The sequence below is a fragment of the Varanus komodoensis genome, unplaced genomic scaffold (genome assembly GCF_004798865.1).
Source record: "Varanus komodoensis strain SLA01 unplaced genomic scaffold, ASM479886v1 scaffold3, whole genome shotgun sequence".
Lineage (NCBI taxonomy): Eukaryota > Metazoa > Chordata > Lepidosauria > Squamata > Varanidae > Varanus > Varanus komodoensis.
Genome location: NW_025335761.1, coordinates 23,763,595 through 23,783,753, shown reverse-complemented (window position 1 = coordinate 23,783,753; position 20,159 = coordinate 23,763,595). Strand labels below are relative to the sequence as shown.

The window sequence follows — 20,159 nt, the reverse complement described above, 5'->3', positions numbered from 1 at the left end:
CCATTACATATCATTATGTCTGGATCATTATATTTGAAGAACAACGATAAGTGTACCCATTTAAAGAAAAATGATTATATAAGGAGGCCAGTTTACTATGCAATAGTGATATGGGTGATTTGTAGCAATGTAATTATCTTTATTTGCATGTAAAGATCGTGATTTCATACCTTACTGTAAATGAAAATCTGTAAAACTGTGTAATTCAAATGGAAGCACTATGTGATGAAATGAAGGAATGTGCATAACAGGGTAGTTCTTGGAGGGTCAGTGATAATCCGGTTAATATTTTTTTTAATTAGTTTCAATGCATTTCAAAATTATCTAGAGATAAATGGCAGATAAGTGCTTATCACTGGTTATGTAGGTAGTAATGTGAGAAAGAACTCAAAGGGAGTGATAAGTGACAGGGTAAGAATTTCAAATTTGTGTAACTCAATATATTTCTGAGTACTGATCATGCTTTTCAGTTAACAACACCCTATTTGCATTATTACCTATAATTACCCAGGGGAATACTATGGTTTCCATCTGTGCAGATATTTTTGAAAACAGAAAGGAATATGCAGTTTTGTGGATTAGAAGATTTAATCTACCCACCTACCCATGTGATGTTCAGTCCAGATTTACTGATGGGTTTTTTTTAACTATGTTCTACCATATAGTCTATATAATGGGAATAATAAATTCTTATAGAAAGGGGAAAGAGATACATTATTTAGTAAGAATTTGAAGCAGAGCTGGTATTTAAGCTTTAGATACCTGAATCCCAAAAGATTTATTCCATATTAAACAGAGTACCCAATGAAGGTACTTATGCTTCGGTCTTAACAGGAAGATGTAGTAGTATTAATTGGTAGTACCTTACACCTTGAGCTAACCTTCCCTGTGCCACGATAGCAGTTTGGTAGTAGGAATATTGGCAGCTTCTCTGATACACTACACTGTTTCTACAATAAATAGATGGAGGGTAGTACAGCAGTGATTCAGGAAACTTCTAACCAGACTTCAAAGAGCAAATTCTGGCCTAGTAACTAATAGAAAATAAATTCCAACTTTACATATAAGCTGATGGGATTTGAGCTCATGTGGTCTGATTATTATAATTATGAAATACATTAAAATAAAGCTGCCAATATCATAATGTCCTGATACAAATCTATGGTGCAAATACTTGGAATACTGCATACAGTTTTGTGCACTGCACCTAAAAAAAACACTGGTGAATTGTAAAAATTACAGGCAAGAGCAACCAAAATGACTGCAACAGCTTCCCTAAAAAATGAAGGGTGTTAGCCACTTAATGGTTTAGCTTAGAATGAGGAGAGACATGACAGAAGAGCACAAAGCGATATGCACAGTTTGCAGAAATTGGGAGACATTTTTCTCCATCTATCATAATATCAGAGCCTGAAATCCAGTATTCTGGGAGGGAGCATGTTGTTGCAGTCATGTCCTGCTTGTGTGATTTTTGTGTTCCACTGTAGGTCACTGTCTGAAGAAAAAGGCTGCAATATATGGACTGATCCAGCAGGGCTTCTCTTATGCTGTTACGCAGTCTGAGCAGCTTGTTGCAGTGGTGCCAAATGTACTGCTTAGATGGTCAATAGTGCGGCAGTTTTTTTTAAGCTCACTAACAAGAATCTCATTTATTAAGAACAGTCTAAAGGCATTATGAAAAGGAATGGAAGTATATTGTAGGACTTCTGTATCACTCTGAGGACACTATGCAGAGGTAAATTAGTGATGCAATGACCAACAAAACTGGCTATTGAAATCACTGTTATTTCTAACTACTGGCACAGCTTTAATCTCCATGCCCTGATGCCTAAGCTTTATTCACTGTATCTTCCCCAATTCCAGTTGAAAAGCAGAAGCTGGTTGCCCTCACCCCACTGCCCTACCTCATCTGAGAAATCTGTTGGGGCAGTTCCTCTCACAAAGCAACCTCTTTGTGGAGTTTACTTAAACACTTGTGCTTCCACTGTAGGAAGGCAGTGGAGGCAAGGCCCAGGTCAAGGGATTCATGTCTTTTGCTCCTGAAGAGACAAGCAAGTTATTATATCTTCATTTGTATTTTTAAATTTAACTTACAATTATTTTGTATTGTTTTTGTTTTACTATTTAGCCCTTTGTGATTTTTTGTTGTTTTAGCATTTTACAAGGTAAACTGCCAATGTGGTGAAGTGATTAAGAGCACAGGTCTGAGACTCAGGTGATCTGGGTTCTAGACTGCACTCAGCCATTAAGTCAATTGGGTGGCTTTGAGTTAGATACACACTCTCGGCCTAATCTACTTTACAGGGTCGTTGTTGTGGGGATAAGGTTGAGGGCATGATGCAGCTACACCAAGTTCTTTAAAAAAAGAAAAAGGAGGGGTATAAATCAAATCTGATCTGATCTGATACAATAAAATACAATACAGAAAGAATATCATAAGGGAATGGTCCTGGGAAAGGAAAGTACATCATGATGATTTTGTTAACAGTACAGTCTTACACAAATTTACTCAGAAGTAAACCTTCTTGATTTCAATAGTCTTAATAAGTTTACAACCTAAAACCAACACTTCAAACAGAGTTATGACATATCAACTGTCTATTTTATAAGCTGGTGGAGAACACCAAAGTGTGCAATTTATGTGGACTATTAGGTCTGTAACATGAACCTCACAGCCATTTAAACTTGAAAAAGCTTTTCTTGAAAAAGAGAGAGAGAACATTCCAATTGCACATTTTTCATCTTTAAAAACAGAATATGATTAAAAATGAATCTTAAACATATAAACTGTAATCACTGTGTTTATTAAAAACAACCCATATAGAACCACTTCATTAATTGCTGAATTGTTCTGAAAAAATGGGAGAGAAAAATGACAGCATGGAGAACATATATTTGAAAAGGTAAAATCCTCACTAGTCTTATTCCAAATTGTAACCACATAAAAATTAATGTTACAATATTTTAATCTAATTAAAATGAACACATGAAAAATCACCTATGATGAAATTCAGGGATATGAGTTTATCTAAGGATTGTACCATTTGATAACTATCACAAACAGAACAATCTTTTTCATATTTATTAAGATGTAAGCACCACTGATTTTAATGCATTTAAGAAGACATATATTTTTTCACGTTTATTTTTATAGATATAGGAAAAAGAAAAGAAAAAGTAACATGAAAAGGAAGAAAAAAAAATACCAAGGGACCTTCATATAAAAATTACATATAGTTCAAGGAGAGGAAAATCACATAAAAATCAATAATTATTACTAGTATCAATTTTAGAACTACAGTTTTGACTTAATACATGATTATTACAAAAAAGACTTGAAGATGGACATCAAGTAAATAATAATTCACCTTATAACATATTCACAAACAATAACTGATTTTCCCTTTTTCCTCAGTTAAAACAGTATAATCATAAAAAGTTAAATTCATAAAACAATTATATTAATTTGATCATTGTAAGTATAAGACTTAATATTAATACTCTCAATTGCTTATTGAAGAATATGAGAAGATGCTTATGTTTTTGAAGGACTTGGAGATATTTGCCTTGCAGGTTACCTGGAATGTACTACATATGTAGTATAACTTGCAAAAATACTTACATTCATACGTTTAAGTCTGATGTTATGGGCAGTTGCATATCAACAGCATCACAAAACATCAGGCACTAACTAGGCTCTGGGTTAAGGGAGCAGTTTGGCCTTAATTATTTGGAGCTGCCACTTCTTTCTCCAGTACCTGGACAACAATCTCTATCAGGACTGCTGAAGAAGAGCTGAGGAAAACTGTGTCTGGCAGAGGTTGGGCTACTAGAGCTGGCCCCTTGGGTCTTCTGTTTGGAGCCCCAAATCTATGGCAAGCTATTTATCCCACCACTCTGTCGTCCAAGGGCACTTGCTGAAATAAATGAAACAGAGATCATTGGGGTGCCTGTATATTTGATCTTGCTGGATCAGCTGGCGTTTTGCTGACATTGTTTCATCTCCTGTTACCTCGCATCCCCTTGAATGTTTCTGGTTGAGTTTTTGTTCAGAAATCAAATTTCCTTGTTTAGGCATCCCTTTTTGTAAAAAAGGTGTCCTTTTAATGACAGAAACACACACATGTCCACAAGGATATTAGAGCATACATATATTAGTACATGTAGATATATGCATTTTTCCCTGTAGGCCTGAGCCTCTGATATTTTTCAGTATCAGGAATGCTCTTGCTTGGCAGCTCAGTTCAAGCGCTGTTTGTAAGGAAAGAAGTTGGACATGAAGATCACAGGTGGCAGGGCAGGGTGAGTTGGGGAGGGGTGTAATAGGAACATGAGGATGAGTGAATGCCCTCTGTTCAGAGAATTATTTCATCTCTGAACTCTGGAGATCCATCCTGCATTCCATTGCTACTTGAAGGAAATGTCTGTAACCCTAAACATGATTACTTTGAAATGAATCCTGTTCATTCATTCATTCATTTATACCTATTTTGCCTTTTTTCCTTCAAGGAACTCAAGGAAGTTTACATATTTTCCTCCTCCCCTCATTCTCATCCTCACTACGACTCTATGAAATAGGTTAGACTGAATATCAGTGATTGGCCCAAAGAAACCCAGTGAGCTTTGTGGCCAAGTGGGGACCAGGACCCAGATGTACCACGTCCTAGCCCAATGATCTAGCACTATACTACGTTAAGCTGATGATCAAAGCAAATAGGAAGATCCAGCAGCATCCATCCAATAGTCTCCTGGAAACCAGCCCCATAAGCAAGAACTATTGCACAAATGTTGGTTTCCACCAGTACAATATGAATAGCACTACCAGTTATTGAATTCTGCCTAGAAGTGACTTCAGAAAATGTAAGCTTAGCATAAATGTAATGCTGATGTGAAACATAACATTATTTCTCTTTCAGAAATCCAAAATGCAGGACAAAGAAAAACAATTTGGCTTTTCTGTGCCCCTGATCACAATGCCACTGATAGAAAAGGGAATAAATACAAAATATGGCTTATTGCACCGTTTGTCACAGGGGCTTTCCGATTATGTATTTAATCAATGCCATTCTGTACCACCCAGTAGTCAAGGTTTGTGGCTAAACAAAAGTGAAGATAATAAAAACATGTAATACCATATTACAATCAGCTCTAATTTAGTTTTGGTGCAAGTTTGCAAATGCCTGGGCATTTCTAAAAAGTCAGTGGAGCTGAGAAACAAACATGTATCCTACTTGACTTGCAGAGGGTATTGCCAGTCCTGCTACAGCTAAAACAGGGGGCAGCAGTTGGTGTAATTCAGCACGTGTAAGGAACATGCATGTTAAGTGTAAAAGTGCATGTTCATACTTGTTCTAGTCAGTTTTATGGAGTAAGGGGCGACTGTTTTGTTTAAACTGCAGATAAGGAAGGTTCTAACGGAGCCTGGATTCTTAAAAAAATTCTGAAGACAGACACAAAATGACTTCCTCAATGGACTCCTAGAGAGGTCTGGAAGAAACACAGTTTCCACTAATGGCTCTTCATGCTCCTTCCAGTCTTCTCCCTTGATAATGAAATGTACTGTAGTAAACAGTCATTTCTCATCCTGTGACCACATTGGAATGATGGCTAAGGAATAACAGCGAAGGGCAGACATAAGGATTAAGAATCCAACTTGAGATGCAACGCATTTCCTCTGGAGAGGTTCAAATGACTTTAATAGGGCAATGCTGGAGCAAACAATGTATTTAGACTGTAGCCAAAGAATAGCAGCAAAGAGCAGAAGAAAAAGGCCACGGTACAGACACAAGACTGAAGCTACACTTTGTATCATGGGGCTGGCTATGAACACTGGCTTGTCCATACAATGAAAAAATAATGAGTACTGTCTATTGTAGTGTCTGTAAATGCTCACTCAATACTGCATGGCATTGAAGGAGGAACTTTGAAGGAGGATATTCAAACAAAAACTGAGTCCCTTAGTGGGCCTATTCAGTGCTCTATTTAGTGGTAATACTTAAACCACTGCAAAAGTAAAAGACTCTTGTTTTTTATTGGTTTTTATTCCACATGGTGATTAGATGAGCTACTTTGTAACTTAAAGGATTAGTGCCTGTGTACCTTTATTTCCTCCCTCTCCATTTATTTTTCCTTTTATGCCTTTTAGATTATAAGCCTGTGGGCAAAGGTTGCTTAAAAGCCATACTGGAGACATTTTTGGTGGAATGAGCTTTCTTTGGAGTTAGAATAAAAACCCACTAGTTTTTAGCATCTCATACAAGGCACTTTATATAAAAATGTACTGTATCACATTTAAAATATATTTTCCGTTTGTACACTACATGGCATATAGGGCTATAAACACAGGGCATTTTGAAGGGCATTCACTCAGAGATCACTTGAAAGCACCAAACAACATACTGCATGGCACCCCCAAAGTGGGGGGGGGGAGTATGAAAATTACCTGTATATCAAAATGTGCATGGAATATGCCAAGAATCATTATTTAAAGTTCCTGGACTTGCATGCTGTTAGTTGTATATGATGGTTCCCAAAGCAAAGCTTAGAAAGCCTTTGCAAAACATTAAACATAACTGGAACTGTTGATTAACAGTTTGCCACTCTCTACAGATTTAATGCAGTATTTGGCTCAACTTTTTTTAAAATCCCCAAACAAATGAAAATATTTACAAAGCTGAGTGTCTCTCCCTTAATGCCTGTTGGGCAATAGTCTTTTAAAACTCCACAGACACTTGTAAATCTGTCCAAAGAATCATTACATATAAACAAACCTTCATGTAAGGAGTGTTGCAATGTCAATCAGGCAGGAGTTGGTATTTTTAAGTATCATTTTTAAAGTAAATGTAAAACTAGAAATATTTCACTGTTGATAAGAGTGAATTGCTGAACAAATACTAGGACCTACCAGTAGCTCTTGTGGGAATCCTCCTGACAGTGAAGCCAAGTATTTAACAGCACGGACCCCCGTAAAGCTGTCACTGATACTATCCTTCATGAGTTATACTCCAGTGAAAGTTTCTAACAGCCACTACTGTTTGTGCATTGCCTAAAGTCTGCTCAGAGCTTGACAGATATTACCCTCACAGGACTGGTAAAGACATGCTTGTTTCATAGCCCATTGGAAACCATGTGCCTCCTGGGTAGATATTTTATAATTTGGATAGAATTCTAAAATGAAAATAATTTTTCAAACAATTTTCTACAAGCTTCAAATTAAAGTCAAGGGACAAGAAAAATGACAAGAAAATATACCATAATTAATATTAATTAGTATTAAATGCAAATGTTTATGAATTTGTATAAATGGTTTAATAACTCCTAGAAGTGATCCAAAATTACCCTGAGCAAAATTGATGGTGTAGTCATGGACTAAAGTCTCCATGGAGAGACAAAAGATGGAAAAGGAGATGGTAGATAAGTCAATAGGGTTCAATGTAAAGTTAAAAACAAGATGTACAACAAGGAGTCCTGTCTTGAAGAAACAAATGAAGCAAAACAGGTTTTGACATCTATGGTTTTACAAACCACTTTGAATGTTATACTAGGAAGCTTCGCAAACTGAAAGCAAGCATAACAACATGAAGCAAAAACTGCTAGCAAAGTTAAACATTTTTCACACCATAGCAACACATCTAACACTCTGGACAGCATATTCTATTTAAAATTACTGTTTAGATTTAGCAAATGTTGCCACCAATCAAATGAAAAGAGAGAAACACAATATAACAATTACAAACTAAAATACCAGTAAAAATCCTTTACTTCATAGTTTAATATTACATTAACTGGAAAAATTCTTACCAATAAACTGGTTCTGGAACCATATCTATTACTGGAAATGAATTTTTCTTTCTTTGTCCAATTCCATTTCTTTTTGACGCCCCTCCCCCACCAGTCCCTTTCTATTTTTCCAATGTTAATGTTGTTACAGTCATAGGAAGATTCCTCACTGAGCCCTCTTGTAAATCTTTCTTGTTATAAGACATGGCTTCTTTCTGGGAAATAGTGGAATCTGGGAAGTAAGGAAACCACACATTCACTTTTGGCTTCCCTTACAAGCCACACTGGTGTGGTTCACATGTAATGTTAAGCCATAGTTTATTATTACATGCAAGAGCTTAATACTTGCAAACTCTTCCCATCCCTTTCCTCTAACCATGAGAAGATCAAAACCACATGCTTCCATTTTCAAGTAATCACAGTTTGTCATTATGTTGGAAATTAACTATAGTTTATCCAATAAGGCAGGTCATTAACCATGGTTTGAAACAAACTTATTCAGACAAATCATATTTAAAACTAACTCTGCCTGGGCTCAGAGTGAATGACAAACGGGTTGAAAACAGAAGCAAATGTGCCTAGTTTATTCCCTACGCTTTGCTTGCTTTGCTGAGTCTAATGAAAATACATCTATTGTATGAAACATTGATTCTTTGATCTTTCTTCCTATTTATTTCAGACATCTTCACAGAAATGTTAAACATACCCGATACAAAACTTCAGGCAGTTAGATATCTGATAATAAACTCAAGCCTCATTCATGTGAGTATTCAAAAATGATCGTTGAAAAAGGGGACTTAATCTATTGGCACTTAAAACATTTCACCATGTGCTTTTAATTCCATGTACTTCCAGTGGGATATAGGGACATCAGATTTTCTGTATTGCACCCCAAAAATTCTATAATATAAAAATGTGCTGTGACATAAACTGCAGTGCTATATTTACAGCAACCCCTAAGCAACTGCATCTTTTAAGTGTATTAATTTTTGAAGTGCTAAAGTCTATAAATAGTTTTTAAAATACAGTGCTGTAGAATAAATATCTATTTGTTTATGCTTAATTTCTTAGCCAGAATGAACAACCTGAGGGTGTTTTGGCCACAGTTTCCATCAGCATAATCCCTGGTGGGGGATGATGGGATCTACAAGACAAAATATTGGGCAAAAGTTGCCTTTCCATGTTTTAATGGCCTTAGTGCTTTTCCCTATAGGTAGGTACTCGGCTGCTTTTCAGGAAAGCAAAGGCACTTCCAAATTAATTCATTTTAAGAGTGGCTGATTCTGGTTTGCCAATAATGCATACAGTTCTTGAGTATACAAATTCTTCAATTTTTACAATTTGTTTAAATATTTTAAAATAGTCTAATCTGGAATACTATCTTTTAAAAGGGGAATAGTTAGTACTATATCTTTAAAGCCCCAAGTGAAAGAAGACAAGTAAAGTGAACGGAACATGATATGTCTCTGTCAAAAGGATGAAAATATCAGCGGTCCCGTCTGTGTTTGAACTCTTGGTTCCGTAGAGTCTAGGAATTTAAAACTGGAGACTTAGAGCACAGTCATTTAACTCTGGCATGAAGAGTTGATTTGGGTTCTTAGCTTATACCTTTTGTTTTATTTAAAAGAAAAATAGTATCTTAAAACATTCTGAGTATATCTGATAGCTGACTACAGCTTTGGCTGTCTTGTGTCATAATTTCTGTGTTTTCTTATATGATGGATTTCTTCTAAAGAAATTACTGTATTCCCTTATTGGAATATGAAAACATCACCTTCTTTTTAAACATTGCCTTTTGTCATGCATGGATATTTGTTTTCCCAGCTCACAGAAACTGCCTCTATTATATAAACAAACAAACAAACATTAATTATTTAGATATCTACAATAATGGCTAAGGAGTTTCTAAGAATTTCAAATACCCCTGTAGTATTTAGTAAGTTAGTTTTCCAAGTAATCATATTAAAAAAACCATCATAGTTTAAACACACACACGCAGCACAAATCCATACTGTTAAAACCACATATATATTTAAAGCTGTGCTTCCCTAGATTGCTGCCCTTATGCTTCTCTCAACACTATTTTTGCAAATCACATCTGTTTCAGCTTTAGGCTTTCATTTGTGTTTTGCCAGCAGCCACAGCTTTTTAATGGCTATCATAAACTACAGAGGCTCATCAGATATTTTGTGTATGTACAAAAACAATATCCACTTCAATTAAAACATTTAATGTAGAATCAACTGTAGTGTTATTTTAAAAAGGGATTATTTGAAGGGGAAAAACCCCTCTGAGTTACTGAAAACTGCCATTCTCCTAGGTGGTCAGAGAATGGTCTTCACCTCCAAGGTGGTGCCTCCTTCTTATAGAAAGCAAGTTCAATCTCTGACTTCACCAGGGGAGATGTAATTTTGTCCTTCCAGGATAAATGGGGACAGAACTGAATCTGGCATGATTCAACAAAATGCTATGAAAGAAATGTAACAGTTCACATGGTGACATGATAGAATATAATGAGATCGGGTCATCCCAGAGGTCTTTCCTAGATTAGACTGTGGATTCCCTCCCCGCTCCATGTACCCAAGAGTGTACTTAAACCAAAAGGCTCAGTTGTATGGGTAGACTGTTTTGTGATCACACTGAAACCAGGAAAGGTATGGAGTCAAAACTTTTCTTTCCCTTTCATGTAGCCAGCATTAGACCATGCACATGAGATATCATCCTCTTGCATGGGCCTTTATAGCTAGCTGTACAAGGTGTCAATACTTTCTGACACTTATTTCTCCCATATTCCATCTCCACAGTTATGAGAAGGTGAACCTTATACTGTTCCATGATGTGTCATCGAGGGCCAAGCAAAATGTGAGTTCAATGCTATCATTCTAGCCTAGTTTTTCCACAAATTGCCAGCATTTGTCAGGAGGGGCAGGGCCTGATCTGGAGAGATATCCTAGAATGGGAGGAGAGGCCTAAACTCCTTTCCTACCTATGTGGTCATGATCTTGTTTGGGGGAGAGCGGGGGGGGGGATACTTGCAATTTGCAACGTTTTCCAAAATTTCCATTTGTGTGAATGAGACTGCTTTGGTAATACCTGTTGCAGGCACAGGGCATTGGGACCACATTGGGGAGCAAGCATTTAACTCCCTTAATTATCACTCTCTGCTTCCAATCTAGAGCAGAGAGCCCACACTAGCAATATGTGAATATTTCCCTTGAACTCAAAAGGCAGAATGTTGTGATTAAAGTCATCAGTTGTCTGGCCCTGACTCCCATATGGCTGTTCTGTGGAGCTACTGCACTTATTATCAGCCCCCAAGGGAACATTCCACCAAATCAGTAATATTATTATGAAATACAATGTCTAACATTTTCCATAGATTAGTCTAATTCTAGAACTGCCAACAATTCAAAAAGTTCTTAACAAATCAAAACCACCTACATCTATTTGTGTAAAGTAACCTGGGCAAGGCTTTACTTTTCCATTCCTATGCTGTTGGGAACTCTTGCTGTTTCCACTAACACTACCAGAAAAATGAAGTGGTCGCACCTTCGTCAGCACGCTGTGACGACTTTGCCCAGCACTTTAAGGAAAAAATTGCTCAGATTCACTGTGATCTGGACTCCACAGTTGATATGGCTCCAGTATGAGAGGTGTCCAGAGCACCGTCTGGTCCATCATTATTGGATGAGTTTCAGTTATTGCGGCCTGATGATGTGGACAAGGTGCTTGGAATAGAGTGTCCTAGCACCTGTCTTCTTGCCCATTGCCCCTCTTGACTACTGAAAGGATTGGTCCCTGGGTCCAGGAGGTTATCAACGCCTCACTGAGGGAGGGCCTATCCTGAAGAAGGCATCCCTGGACCAAGAGGTGGCTGCCAATTTTAGACTGGTGGTCAACATTCCATTTTTGGGCATGGTGTTAGAGCAGGTGGTGGTGGGACAACTCCAAGCACTCTTGGATGAAACGGATTAACTGGACCCACTTCAGTCTGGCTTCAGACCTGGTTATGGTACTGAATCTGCCTTGGTTGCCCTGTATGATGACCTGTGCGGGGAGAGGGACAGGGGGAGTGCGTCCCTGTTGCTTCTCCTGGACCTCTCAGAGGCTTTTGATACCATTGGTCATGGTATCCTTCTGGATAGGCTGGCCAGGCTAGGAGTTGGAGGCTCTGCATGGCAATGGTTCTGCTCCCACCTGGCTGGCCGATTCTAGAAGGTGGTGCTGGGGGACTTTAGCTCTGTGCCATGGCAGCTTTGCCATGGGGTTCCGCAGGGCTCTATTTTGTCCCCCATGCTCTTCAACATCTACATGAAACTGCTGGGAGAGGTCATGAGGAGGTTTGGGCTGCGGAGTCACCAGTATGCTGATGACACCCAGTTCTACCTCTCATTTATCACTGGAAACCCAGGTGGCAGCGATGGTGAGGAGTGCTTTCCTACAGTTTTGACTGGTCCATCAGCTGCATCCTTACCTGGACAAACACTGCCTAGCAACAGTGATTCATGCTCTGGTTACCTTCTGGTTGTATTACTGTAATGTGCTCTACGTTGGGCTGCCCTTGAAAATGGTTCAGATACTTCAGTGGCTGGAACCCTGACGGGGACCAGTTGTTATTCTCATATAATGCTGGTCCTTGACCAGTTCCACTGGCTTCCAGTTGAAGTCTGAGACCAATTCAAGGTGCTGGTTTTGACCTATAAAGGCTTGGGACTGGAATGTCTCCTTCCTTATATGCCCTCATCCCCCTTAAGATCAGCGAGAGAGGTCCTGCTCTGAGAACCCTCCCTGAAGGAGGTAAAAAGGACATCTACTCGGAGGAAGGCCTTCTCTGCGGTGGTGTCCAGATTATGGAATGCGCTTCCCGGAGAAGTTCACCAGATGCCAAGCTTATACTCTTTTTCAAAACCTTTTTACTTAACCGTTATTTTAAAAGTTAGTATTTTACTAACTTTTAAGTAAATTTTTTAAGTTGATTTTTACTTAATTTATTTTTATTCGCTATATATTATTTATTATTGTGAGAGATTGTTTTAGTGTACTTGATTTTAATGATTGTAAGCCTTACTGAGATGCCATGCATAAGGGATGGCATATAAAAGTTGTAAATAAATAAATAAATAAATAAATAAATATCTAGTAACCAATATGTGAAGCAGGTCACATATTACCTGCATTTTCATAATCTTGTTTCCTCTGTGTAACATCCTCAACATGACTTAAAAATGTAGCAATTGGATCCAGAGAAAGTTCACATCTACTTGTTTCTTTACTATCTTATACAACATCTTTTCAGAATATCCATAGTCCTTGGCACAAATTAAATTCCACTGACAATCATTTTACTAACATGAAACATATCTTCCCTTGTTCTGCGTATATTATCACTATATGGTTGAACTTAAGTATTGTATCTATTATAGATATAAAGCCTTTCTGAGGTTATATAGCAGACATAATTTCTTCATAATTTGTATGTTGTCTAAATACGTCAGAACTCCTCCGATACTGTTGTACATTTTTCTGGGCTTGTCCTAAATAGGAAGAACATTCTTTATTACCTGATGTTGCCTCACATCAATTGTGCTAGACTCAAGCAGCTAGAGGAATCTCCATCTATTGTTGTTCAGTCTCCCAATTCTTAATCAGTGATTCTCCAAATATTTTTTAATGAATGACTTAATGTTATCAGAAGTACAGGGTGCTCATATCTTACAATATATTTAATTATCCTCTTTAATTATTCCCATTCTTATTTGGGCATGATGAAAAGAACTGAACTATACCCACTGGAAATCTGAAACTACTGAATTCAATATTGGCATGAAGGTAAACAGGTTCCAATATTGCCAAGTTTTTGATGTTTCTTTGCCCTTGTTGAACTTGCCCTTTTGGATCTGTTTTCTCATCAATTCTGTTTTCATACCATTTCTCATCAATGACCATTCAGATTGTGTCAAACAGCTAGAAGTCACTGATGGTTCTCAGTATTTCTCGCTGAAGTGCTAGTGGTAATGCATGATTCTGCCAGGAGTAGGGACTGACCAGAGTTTCAGCAGGATTCTTGTCACTGTTTTGGAAATCTTACATGTATAGAAATCAGACTTATACAAGTATGTGACACTCAGGGAATATGGGTGACTTGACCCTTCTGATATTCAGTACCCATAGTTATCAAATGCTGGAATTGGACAGCAGCTATCTGGGAAACTGGCATGAGTAAAAACCAAGCTAGCCTCTCTAGAGGAGCTGCTGATGGATTAAGGTGATAAATGTCTTCTGCACTTAGACTGGTGGTCTTATTTGTGACTTTGGGCATATCCGAATGCTTTTGGACATGGCGATATGCTCCCTCAAACAGCAATTGTTTTACATTATTACAACATGGAATATTTTTTTGGATGAACACAAAAAAGCTGAAAAAGAACTTTATGTTCCATAGAAAGCAAAGCGACCTGTATTCGAGATAAATGTCTGAAAAAAGGGCATATAAGCAATTCTTTAAAATGTGAACCCCAATAAAATTAGTTTTATGTGTTTGTCTTTATTTTATAGACAAATAAAGAAAATAATTTATTTTTTCTATTGCAGAAAGTACATCAAAGTCTTGATACCCAGTCAGCAAGAATGAAACATATCGCACCAGGACTATACACTTGAAAAATAAAAGATCAAACACAGATCACATTTCAGCACAAACTAGCACAAGAGAGGGCAGGCCAAGGGTTTTACAAAGCCAAGAGATGAGAGGAGATAGAGCATTCATATGTGCCAAGAATGAATAAATAACAACTGATACTTCCTTACCACTGTTGACCTTTGAAACTTTCTTTAAGGTGACAAGAATAAGCCAATTCAACCATATCTAACCAAAAGAACAAATTATTTTGTGATGACTTTTTTGTTTACTTAATCTTATTTGCCTCTGGATATAAAAGGCATTTTTTAAAGAAAGGACAGCAAAGATCACCAATTGAAATATAGATATTATTTTTCTTTCTAAAAAAAGTAATTTCAACAATAATTTCATGGCTAAGGTTCAATTCATTAAAATTTGCTGATCTGCTATTTAAAAGAAAAGTGAATACTCTATTTTTCAGTGGCTTCATCGAGATATAGCAGGAAAAAAAATCCAGATCCAACATTCCCATTGTCTTTGTTGGAAAAAGTATGATATAAATTATCTGATCTACAAGTAAAGGTGCTGTACATGCAGCTGATGCTTCCACTGAAGTTTTGTTTGCCACAAAGTCGAGGCGCTGTTCAGTTTAAAAGGAACTTGGTTCTTTGGCAACGGAATTTCCCTCAGGTTTGCATGCAATGTCTATATTTTGTGCATGGCAGAACAACTAATTTTATTTCACATTACTATTAACAATTTTACTATTATTCAAAGTTCTTGTCATACTTCTTGAACTGTTGTTTCATAAGTATAGAGACAAAATATGCAACACTGCCCTTACCTATTTGCAATATTAAATTCAGTCCCCCAGAAAAATTAGAGGAATTTTTCTCAGAACTCATACACATTTCATTATTTTGTTATTAAAAAACCTCAAATTAATATTGAGTAACACATTTGTTGTTGACTTTGCTTCAAATCCTTGCCATTTAAGAACAGTACTTTTGACTTTGTTGCCAAGAGCAGTACTAACTTAATCAGTAACGAAGTCCAACATGCATTTACTTGAAAGGAAGCTCCAAAGGTTTTAGTAGGACTTACACTCATTCAAACTTGCAGAAGATATGGCTGTTCAAAGTCTTAAAAGCAGGTTTTAAAATGAAGTCCCTTTTTATTTACCTTCTAGATCTCTCTTCAGTTTTCTTAAGTCTTTTATTATGTCTTCAAACTTAACTTGCGATGCCTGGAAGAAATCCTGTGGTTCTGGCAGTGGAAACACACTCTTGTCTGTTCCTGCTTCCTAAACGAGACAGGTTAAAACCAGTGACTATAAAAGTGCCAAATTTTCTACAAAAACAAATTAATGTTCCATAAACTATAAATATGAATAAATAACATAAGATCACAGATGTATTTACTTCAAAGAAAATGCAAAAATGGAATGACCTACTGTAACATTTGTCATTTTCATGAAAGATTTCGGAGATATGAATCACATGAACAATATGTGAACAATACTATTTTATTTTAGCATATTGTTTCCTTCTTTATTTATATGTTATATCATTTTATCCCAAGGATTGGGAAAGAGACAAAAGCAAACTCAGACATAAATTCATGCTAAGTATCCAATGTAATTTACCTATCAGTCTTCAAAATATCAGTTGATAGTTCAATATAGGAAAACTTCACAAAATGCATACAGTGGAAGCAGTATACAGAAGATTCATGCATAAATAAACAAAACCCGAATGTATTTTGAATTACATATGGCTCCCATTTCTGAGGTTCCCATTTCTGATAATGAGTGGGGAAAATCCCGAAGGCTTTAAAGTATGTATCAGTATATAGTCAAGATTTCTTTATTTAAAATATTTCTACCCCATCCTATACGAAAATTGTCCCAAGGATGGCTTACAAGAATTAAAACAGTAAATAAACAAAGCAATAAATAATAAATAAATAACTACATAATACCAACAAAAACAAAATGTGGCTGTGAATATTAAAACCAATTAAAATTCCTAATCCTTAAAATTGTGCGTAAATAAAAAGGTTTTCACCTGGCGCCAAAAGGAATATAAAGTCAGCGCCAGACAAACCTCTCTGAGGAACACATTTAGGCTGTAATCAGATGTATACTTATATAGGAGATCAACAGGACTTGCTTCTGAGTAGACATGCATAGAATCACAGTGTTACACACAAGAGGGGTTGAAAAAAGCAAATGTTATATTTTAATACAATACAATACAAATGCTGTAGGAACTATACTAATGCGGTCTTTTTTAAGGCAAAGGGATTTGGCATGCTATGATAGTCTTGGGTCCAGTCTTAGAGTACTAACCTAAGTAATTTAAGCTTCATTGATTTCAGTGGGTCTTCTCTAAAGACTGAGTATGAAACCAAACCTTTCTCTTTTCTGCTCATGGAAACTAGACCAAAGAACCTGCCATTAGTAGAAATGACAGAATTGGAAAGAGGCTAACATTTTTATGACTAGAGTTGAAATAGATACTACAGATCATATTTTCATACCATAAAGATTACTACTTTTAATGGCATGGACTTTCATGGACTAGAGTCCACTTTGAGGAAGCCTGTCAAAGCCCATGCAAGGACAATTATGTTATGACAGTATTCAATAGCATGGCTTATTGCTAATGCAAGGAAACATGCATCTGCAGAACTTGCAGAAGAAGGCTCTGCTGATATTTCCATTTGTTTTCAGGGTTCTTTTTGAAGCACTATTTCCAGTTACACTTACAAGAACAAAAAGGATTCAGCAGCCAAAGATGTGCTCTGCAGCCAAAGATGGAGAAGCTCTATACAGTCAGTAAAAACTAGACCAGGAGCCAACTGTGGCTCAGATCATGAGCTCCTCATTGCAAAATTTAGGCTTAAATGGAAGAAAGTAGGGAAAAGCACTAGGCCACTCAGCTATGACCTAAATAATATCCCTGATGAATATACAGTAGAGGTGACAAATAGATTTTAGGAATCAGATCTGATAGGCAGAGTGCCTGAAGAACTATGGACAGAGGTTCGCAACATTGTACAAGAGGCAGCAACTAAAACGATCCCAAAGAAAAAGAAATGCAAGAAAGCTGAATGGCTGTCTGAGGAAGCTTTACAAATAGCTGAGGAAAGAAGGGAAGCGAAAGGCAAGGGAGAAAGAGAAAGATACACCCAACTGAATGCAGAATTCCAGAGAATAGCTAGAAGAGATAAGAATGCCTTCTTAAATGAACAGTGCAAAGAAATAGAAGAAAACAATAAAACAGGGAGGACCAGAGATCTCTTCAAGAAAATTGGACATATGAAGGGAACATTTCATAGAAACACAGAAACAGAGCAAACACAGAAACAGCAAACACAGAAACAGTCAGAAGGGGCCTCCCGGGCCATCTAGTCTGAACTCCAGCACCAGCCAGCTCCGCTCACGACATGTTTCATACAAAGATGGGCATGATAAAGGACCAAAATGGCAGGGACCTAACGGAGGCAGAAGAGATTAAGAAGAGGTGGCAAGATTACACAGAAGAACTGTACAAGAAAGAGCTTAACGTCCCTGATAACCACGATGGGGTGGTCACTGTCCTCGAGCCAGACACCCTGGAATGTGAAGTCAAATGGGCCTTAGGAAGTCTGAGCAATGATAAAGCTACTGGAGATGACAGTATTCCAGCTGAGCTATTCAAAATCTTAAAAGATGATGCAGTAAAAGTGCTACACGTAATATGCCAGCAAATTTGGAAAACTCAATAGTGGCCGCAGGACTGGAAAAGCTCAGTTTACATTCCAATCCTAAAGAAGGGCAATGCCAAAGAATGTTCAAACTACCACACCATTGCACTCATTTCACATGCTAGCAGAGTTATGCTCAAATTCCTACAAGCTAGGCTCCAGCAGTATGTGGACCAAGAACTACCAGAAGTACAGGAAGGATTTCGAAGAGGGAGTGGAACTAGAGATCAAATTGCCAACATACGCTGGATCATGGAGAAAGCTAGGGAGATCCAGAAAAACATCTACTTCTGCTTCATTGACTATGCTAAAGCCTTTGATTGTGTGGATCACAACAAATTGTGGCAAGTTCTTAAAGAGATGGGAATACCAGACCATCTTATTTGTCTCTTGAGAAACCTATATGCGGGTCAAGAAGCAACAGTGAGAACTGGACACGGAACCACTGATTGGTTCAAAACTGAGAAAGGAGTTTGGCAAGGCTGTATACTGTCGCCCTGCCTACAGAGCACATCATGAGAAAGGTGGGGCTAGATGAATCACCAGTTGGAATTAAGATTTCTGGGAGAAATATCAACAACCTCAGATATGTAGATGATACCACTCTCATGGCAGAAAGTGAAGAGCAACTAAAGAGCCTCTTGATGCAGGTGAAGGAGGAGAGTGCAAAAGTTGGCTTGAAACTCAACATTAAGAAAACTAAGATCATGGCATCCGGTCCTCTCGCTTCCTGGCAAATAGATGGGGAAGAAATGGAAGTAGTAACAGATTTTATTTTCCTGGGCTCCAAGATCACCGCAGACGGGGACTGCAACCAAGAAATTAAAAGACACTTGCTCCTGGGGAGGAAAGCTATGGCAAATCTAGACAGCATACTAAACAGCAGAGTCATCACCCTGCCAAAAAGGGTGCGGATAGTCAAGGCTATGGTGTTCCCAGTTGCAATGTATGGCTGTGAAAGCTGGACCATAAGGAAGGCTGAGCGCCGAAGAATTGAGGCCTTTGATTTGTGGTGCTGGAGGAGATTCCTGCGAGTCCCCTGGACCGCAAGGCGATCAAATCAGTCAGTCCTGGAGGAGATCAACCCTGACTGCTCTTTGGAAGGCCAGATAGTGAAGATGAGACTCAAATACTTTGGCCACCTAATGAGAAGGAAGGACTCTCTGGAGAAGAACCTAATGCTGGGAATAATAGATGGCAAAAGAAGGGGATGACAGAGAATGCGGTGGCTAGATGGAGTCACTGAAGCAGTTGGTGTGAGCTTAAGTGGGCTCTGGGGGATAGTGGAAGACAGAAAGGCCTGGAGGAATGTTGTCCACGGGGTCGTGATGGGTCGGACACGACTTCGTGAGTAACAACAAAAACAAATGCAGCAGACCTTACACTGTAAACTATACAATTGAATTTGGTAAGAAATTCTTTTTCTCATCATATCTCCATAAAGTAGTCAAAAAAGAGTTTAAGTATTTCTTTAAACCCAGAAAATCCCAAAGCTTTAAAAAACAGAATCAGAACCCTTTTATTTTGTTACCATAGTCTTACTCAAAAGGACTAATGGATTGTTTCCTTTATTTAATATTGAATTATTTAGGTATTTATGTGCTACCTTTCAAACTTTTCTTAAAGCAGTTTAGAATTGAGAGCTTTATTACAGGGTTGCATATATAATATATTTTATATATTTAGCATATATTATAGAGTTGCATTTTAAAGCAATATCTAAAATGTTTAACTTAAAACAGCAGCATAAAATAATCCCTAGTCAGTTCAGTAAAAACCATGTCACAATTTGAAATGAAGAGCAAGTGAACTGGCGGCATTTATTCAAGTGGTAGAGTGCAGTTTATGTACCAAATTCAATCACCTTTTTAAATAATTAAGAGAAATAAAAGTTATTGCTCACAAATGAAGCTTGTCCACATTTGGCATTTGTTTCAAGATAATAGAGGCTCTACTGCACAACCCAAAAAAGAATTTAAAAAATCAAAGAAAATGCTACGTAATGCACAAG

At 37.5% G+C, this 20,159-nt stretch overlaps 1 protein-coding gene across 3 annotated transcripts in view; it reads right to left on the bottom strand.

Moving 5' to 3' along the window:
* The window catches only part of LOC123026899 (formin-like), a 125,346-nt gene that overhangs the window by 35,510 nt on the left and 69,677 nt on the right, over nucleotides 1–20,159 (bottom strand). For 2 of the 3 annotated variants that reach the window (XR_006415407.1, XM_044437089.1), the window contains exon 12: nucleotides 15,581–15,701. Coding sequence is in view for 2 of the 3 variants with exons in the window: in XM_044437089.1 (XP_044293024.1) it covers nucleotides 15,581–15,701 (121 nt within the window). In the remaining variant the exon portion in view is untranslated. The remainder of the gene's footprint in view (nucleotides 1–15,580; nucleotides 15,702–20,159) is intronic. The other variant, XM_044437090.1, reaches the window with a different exon arrangement.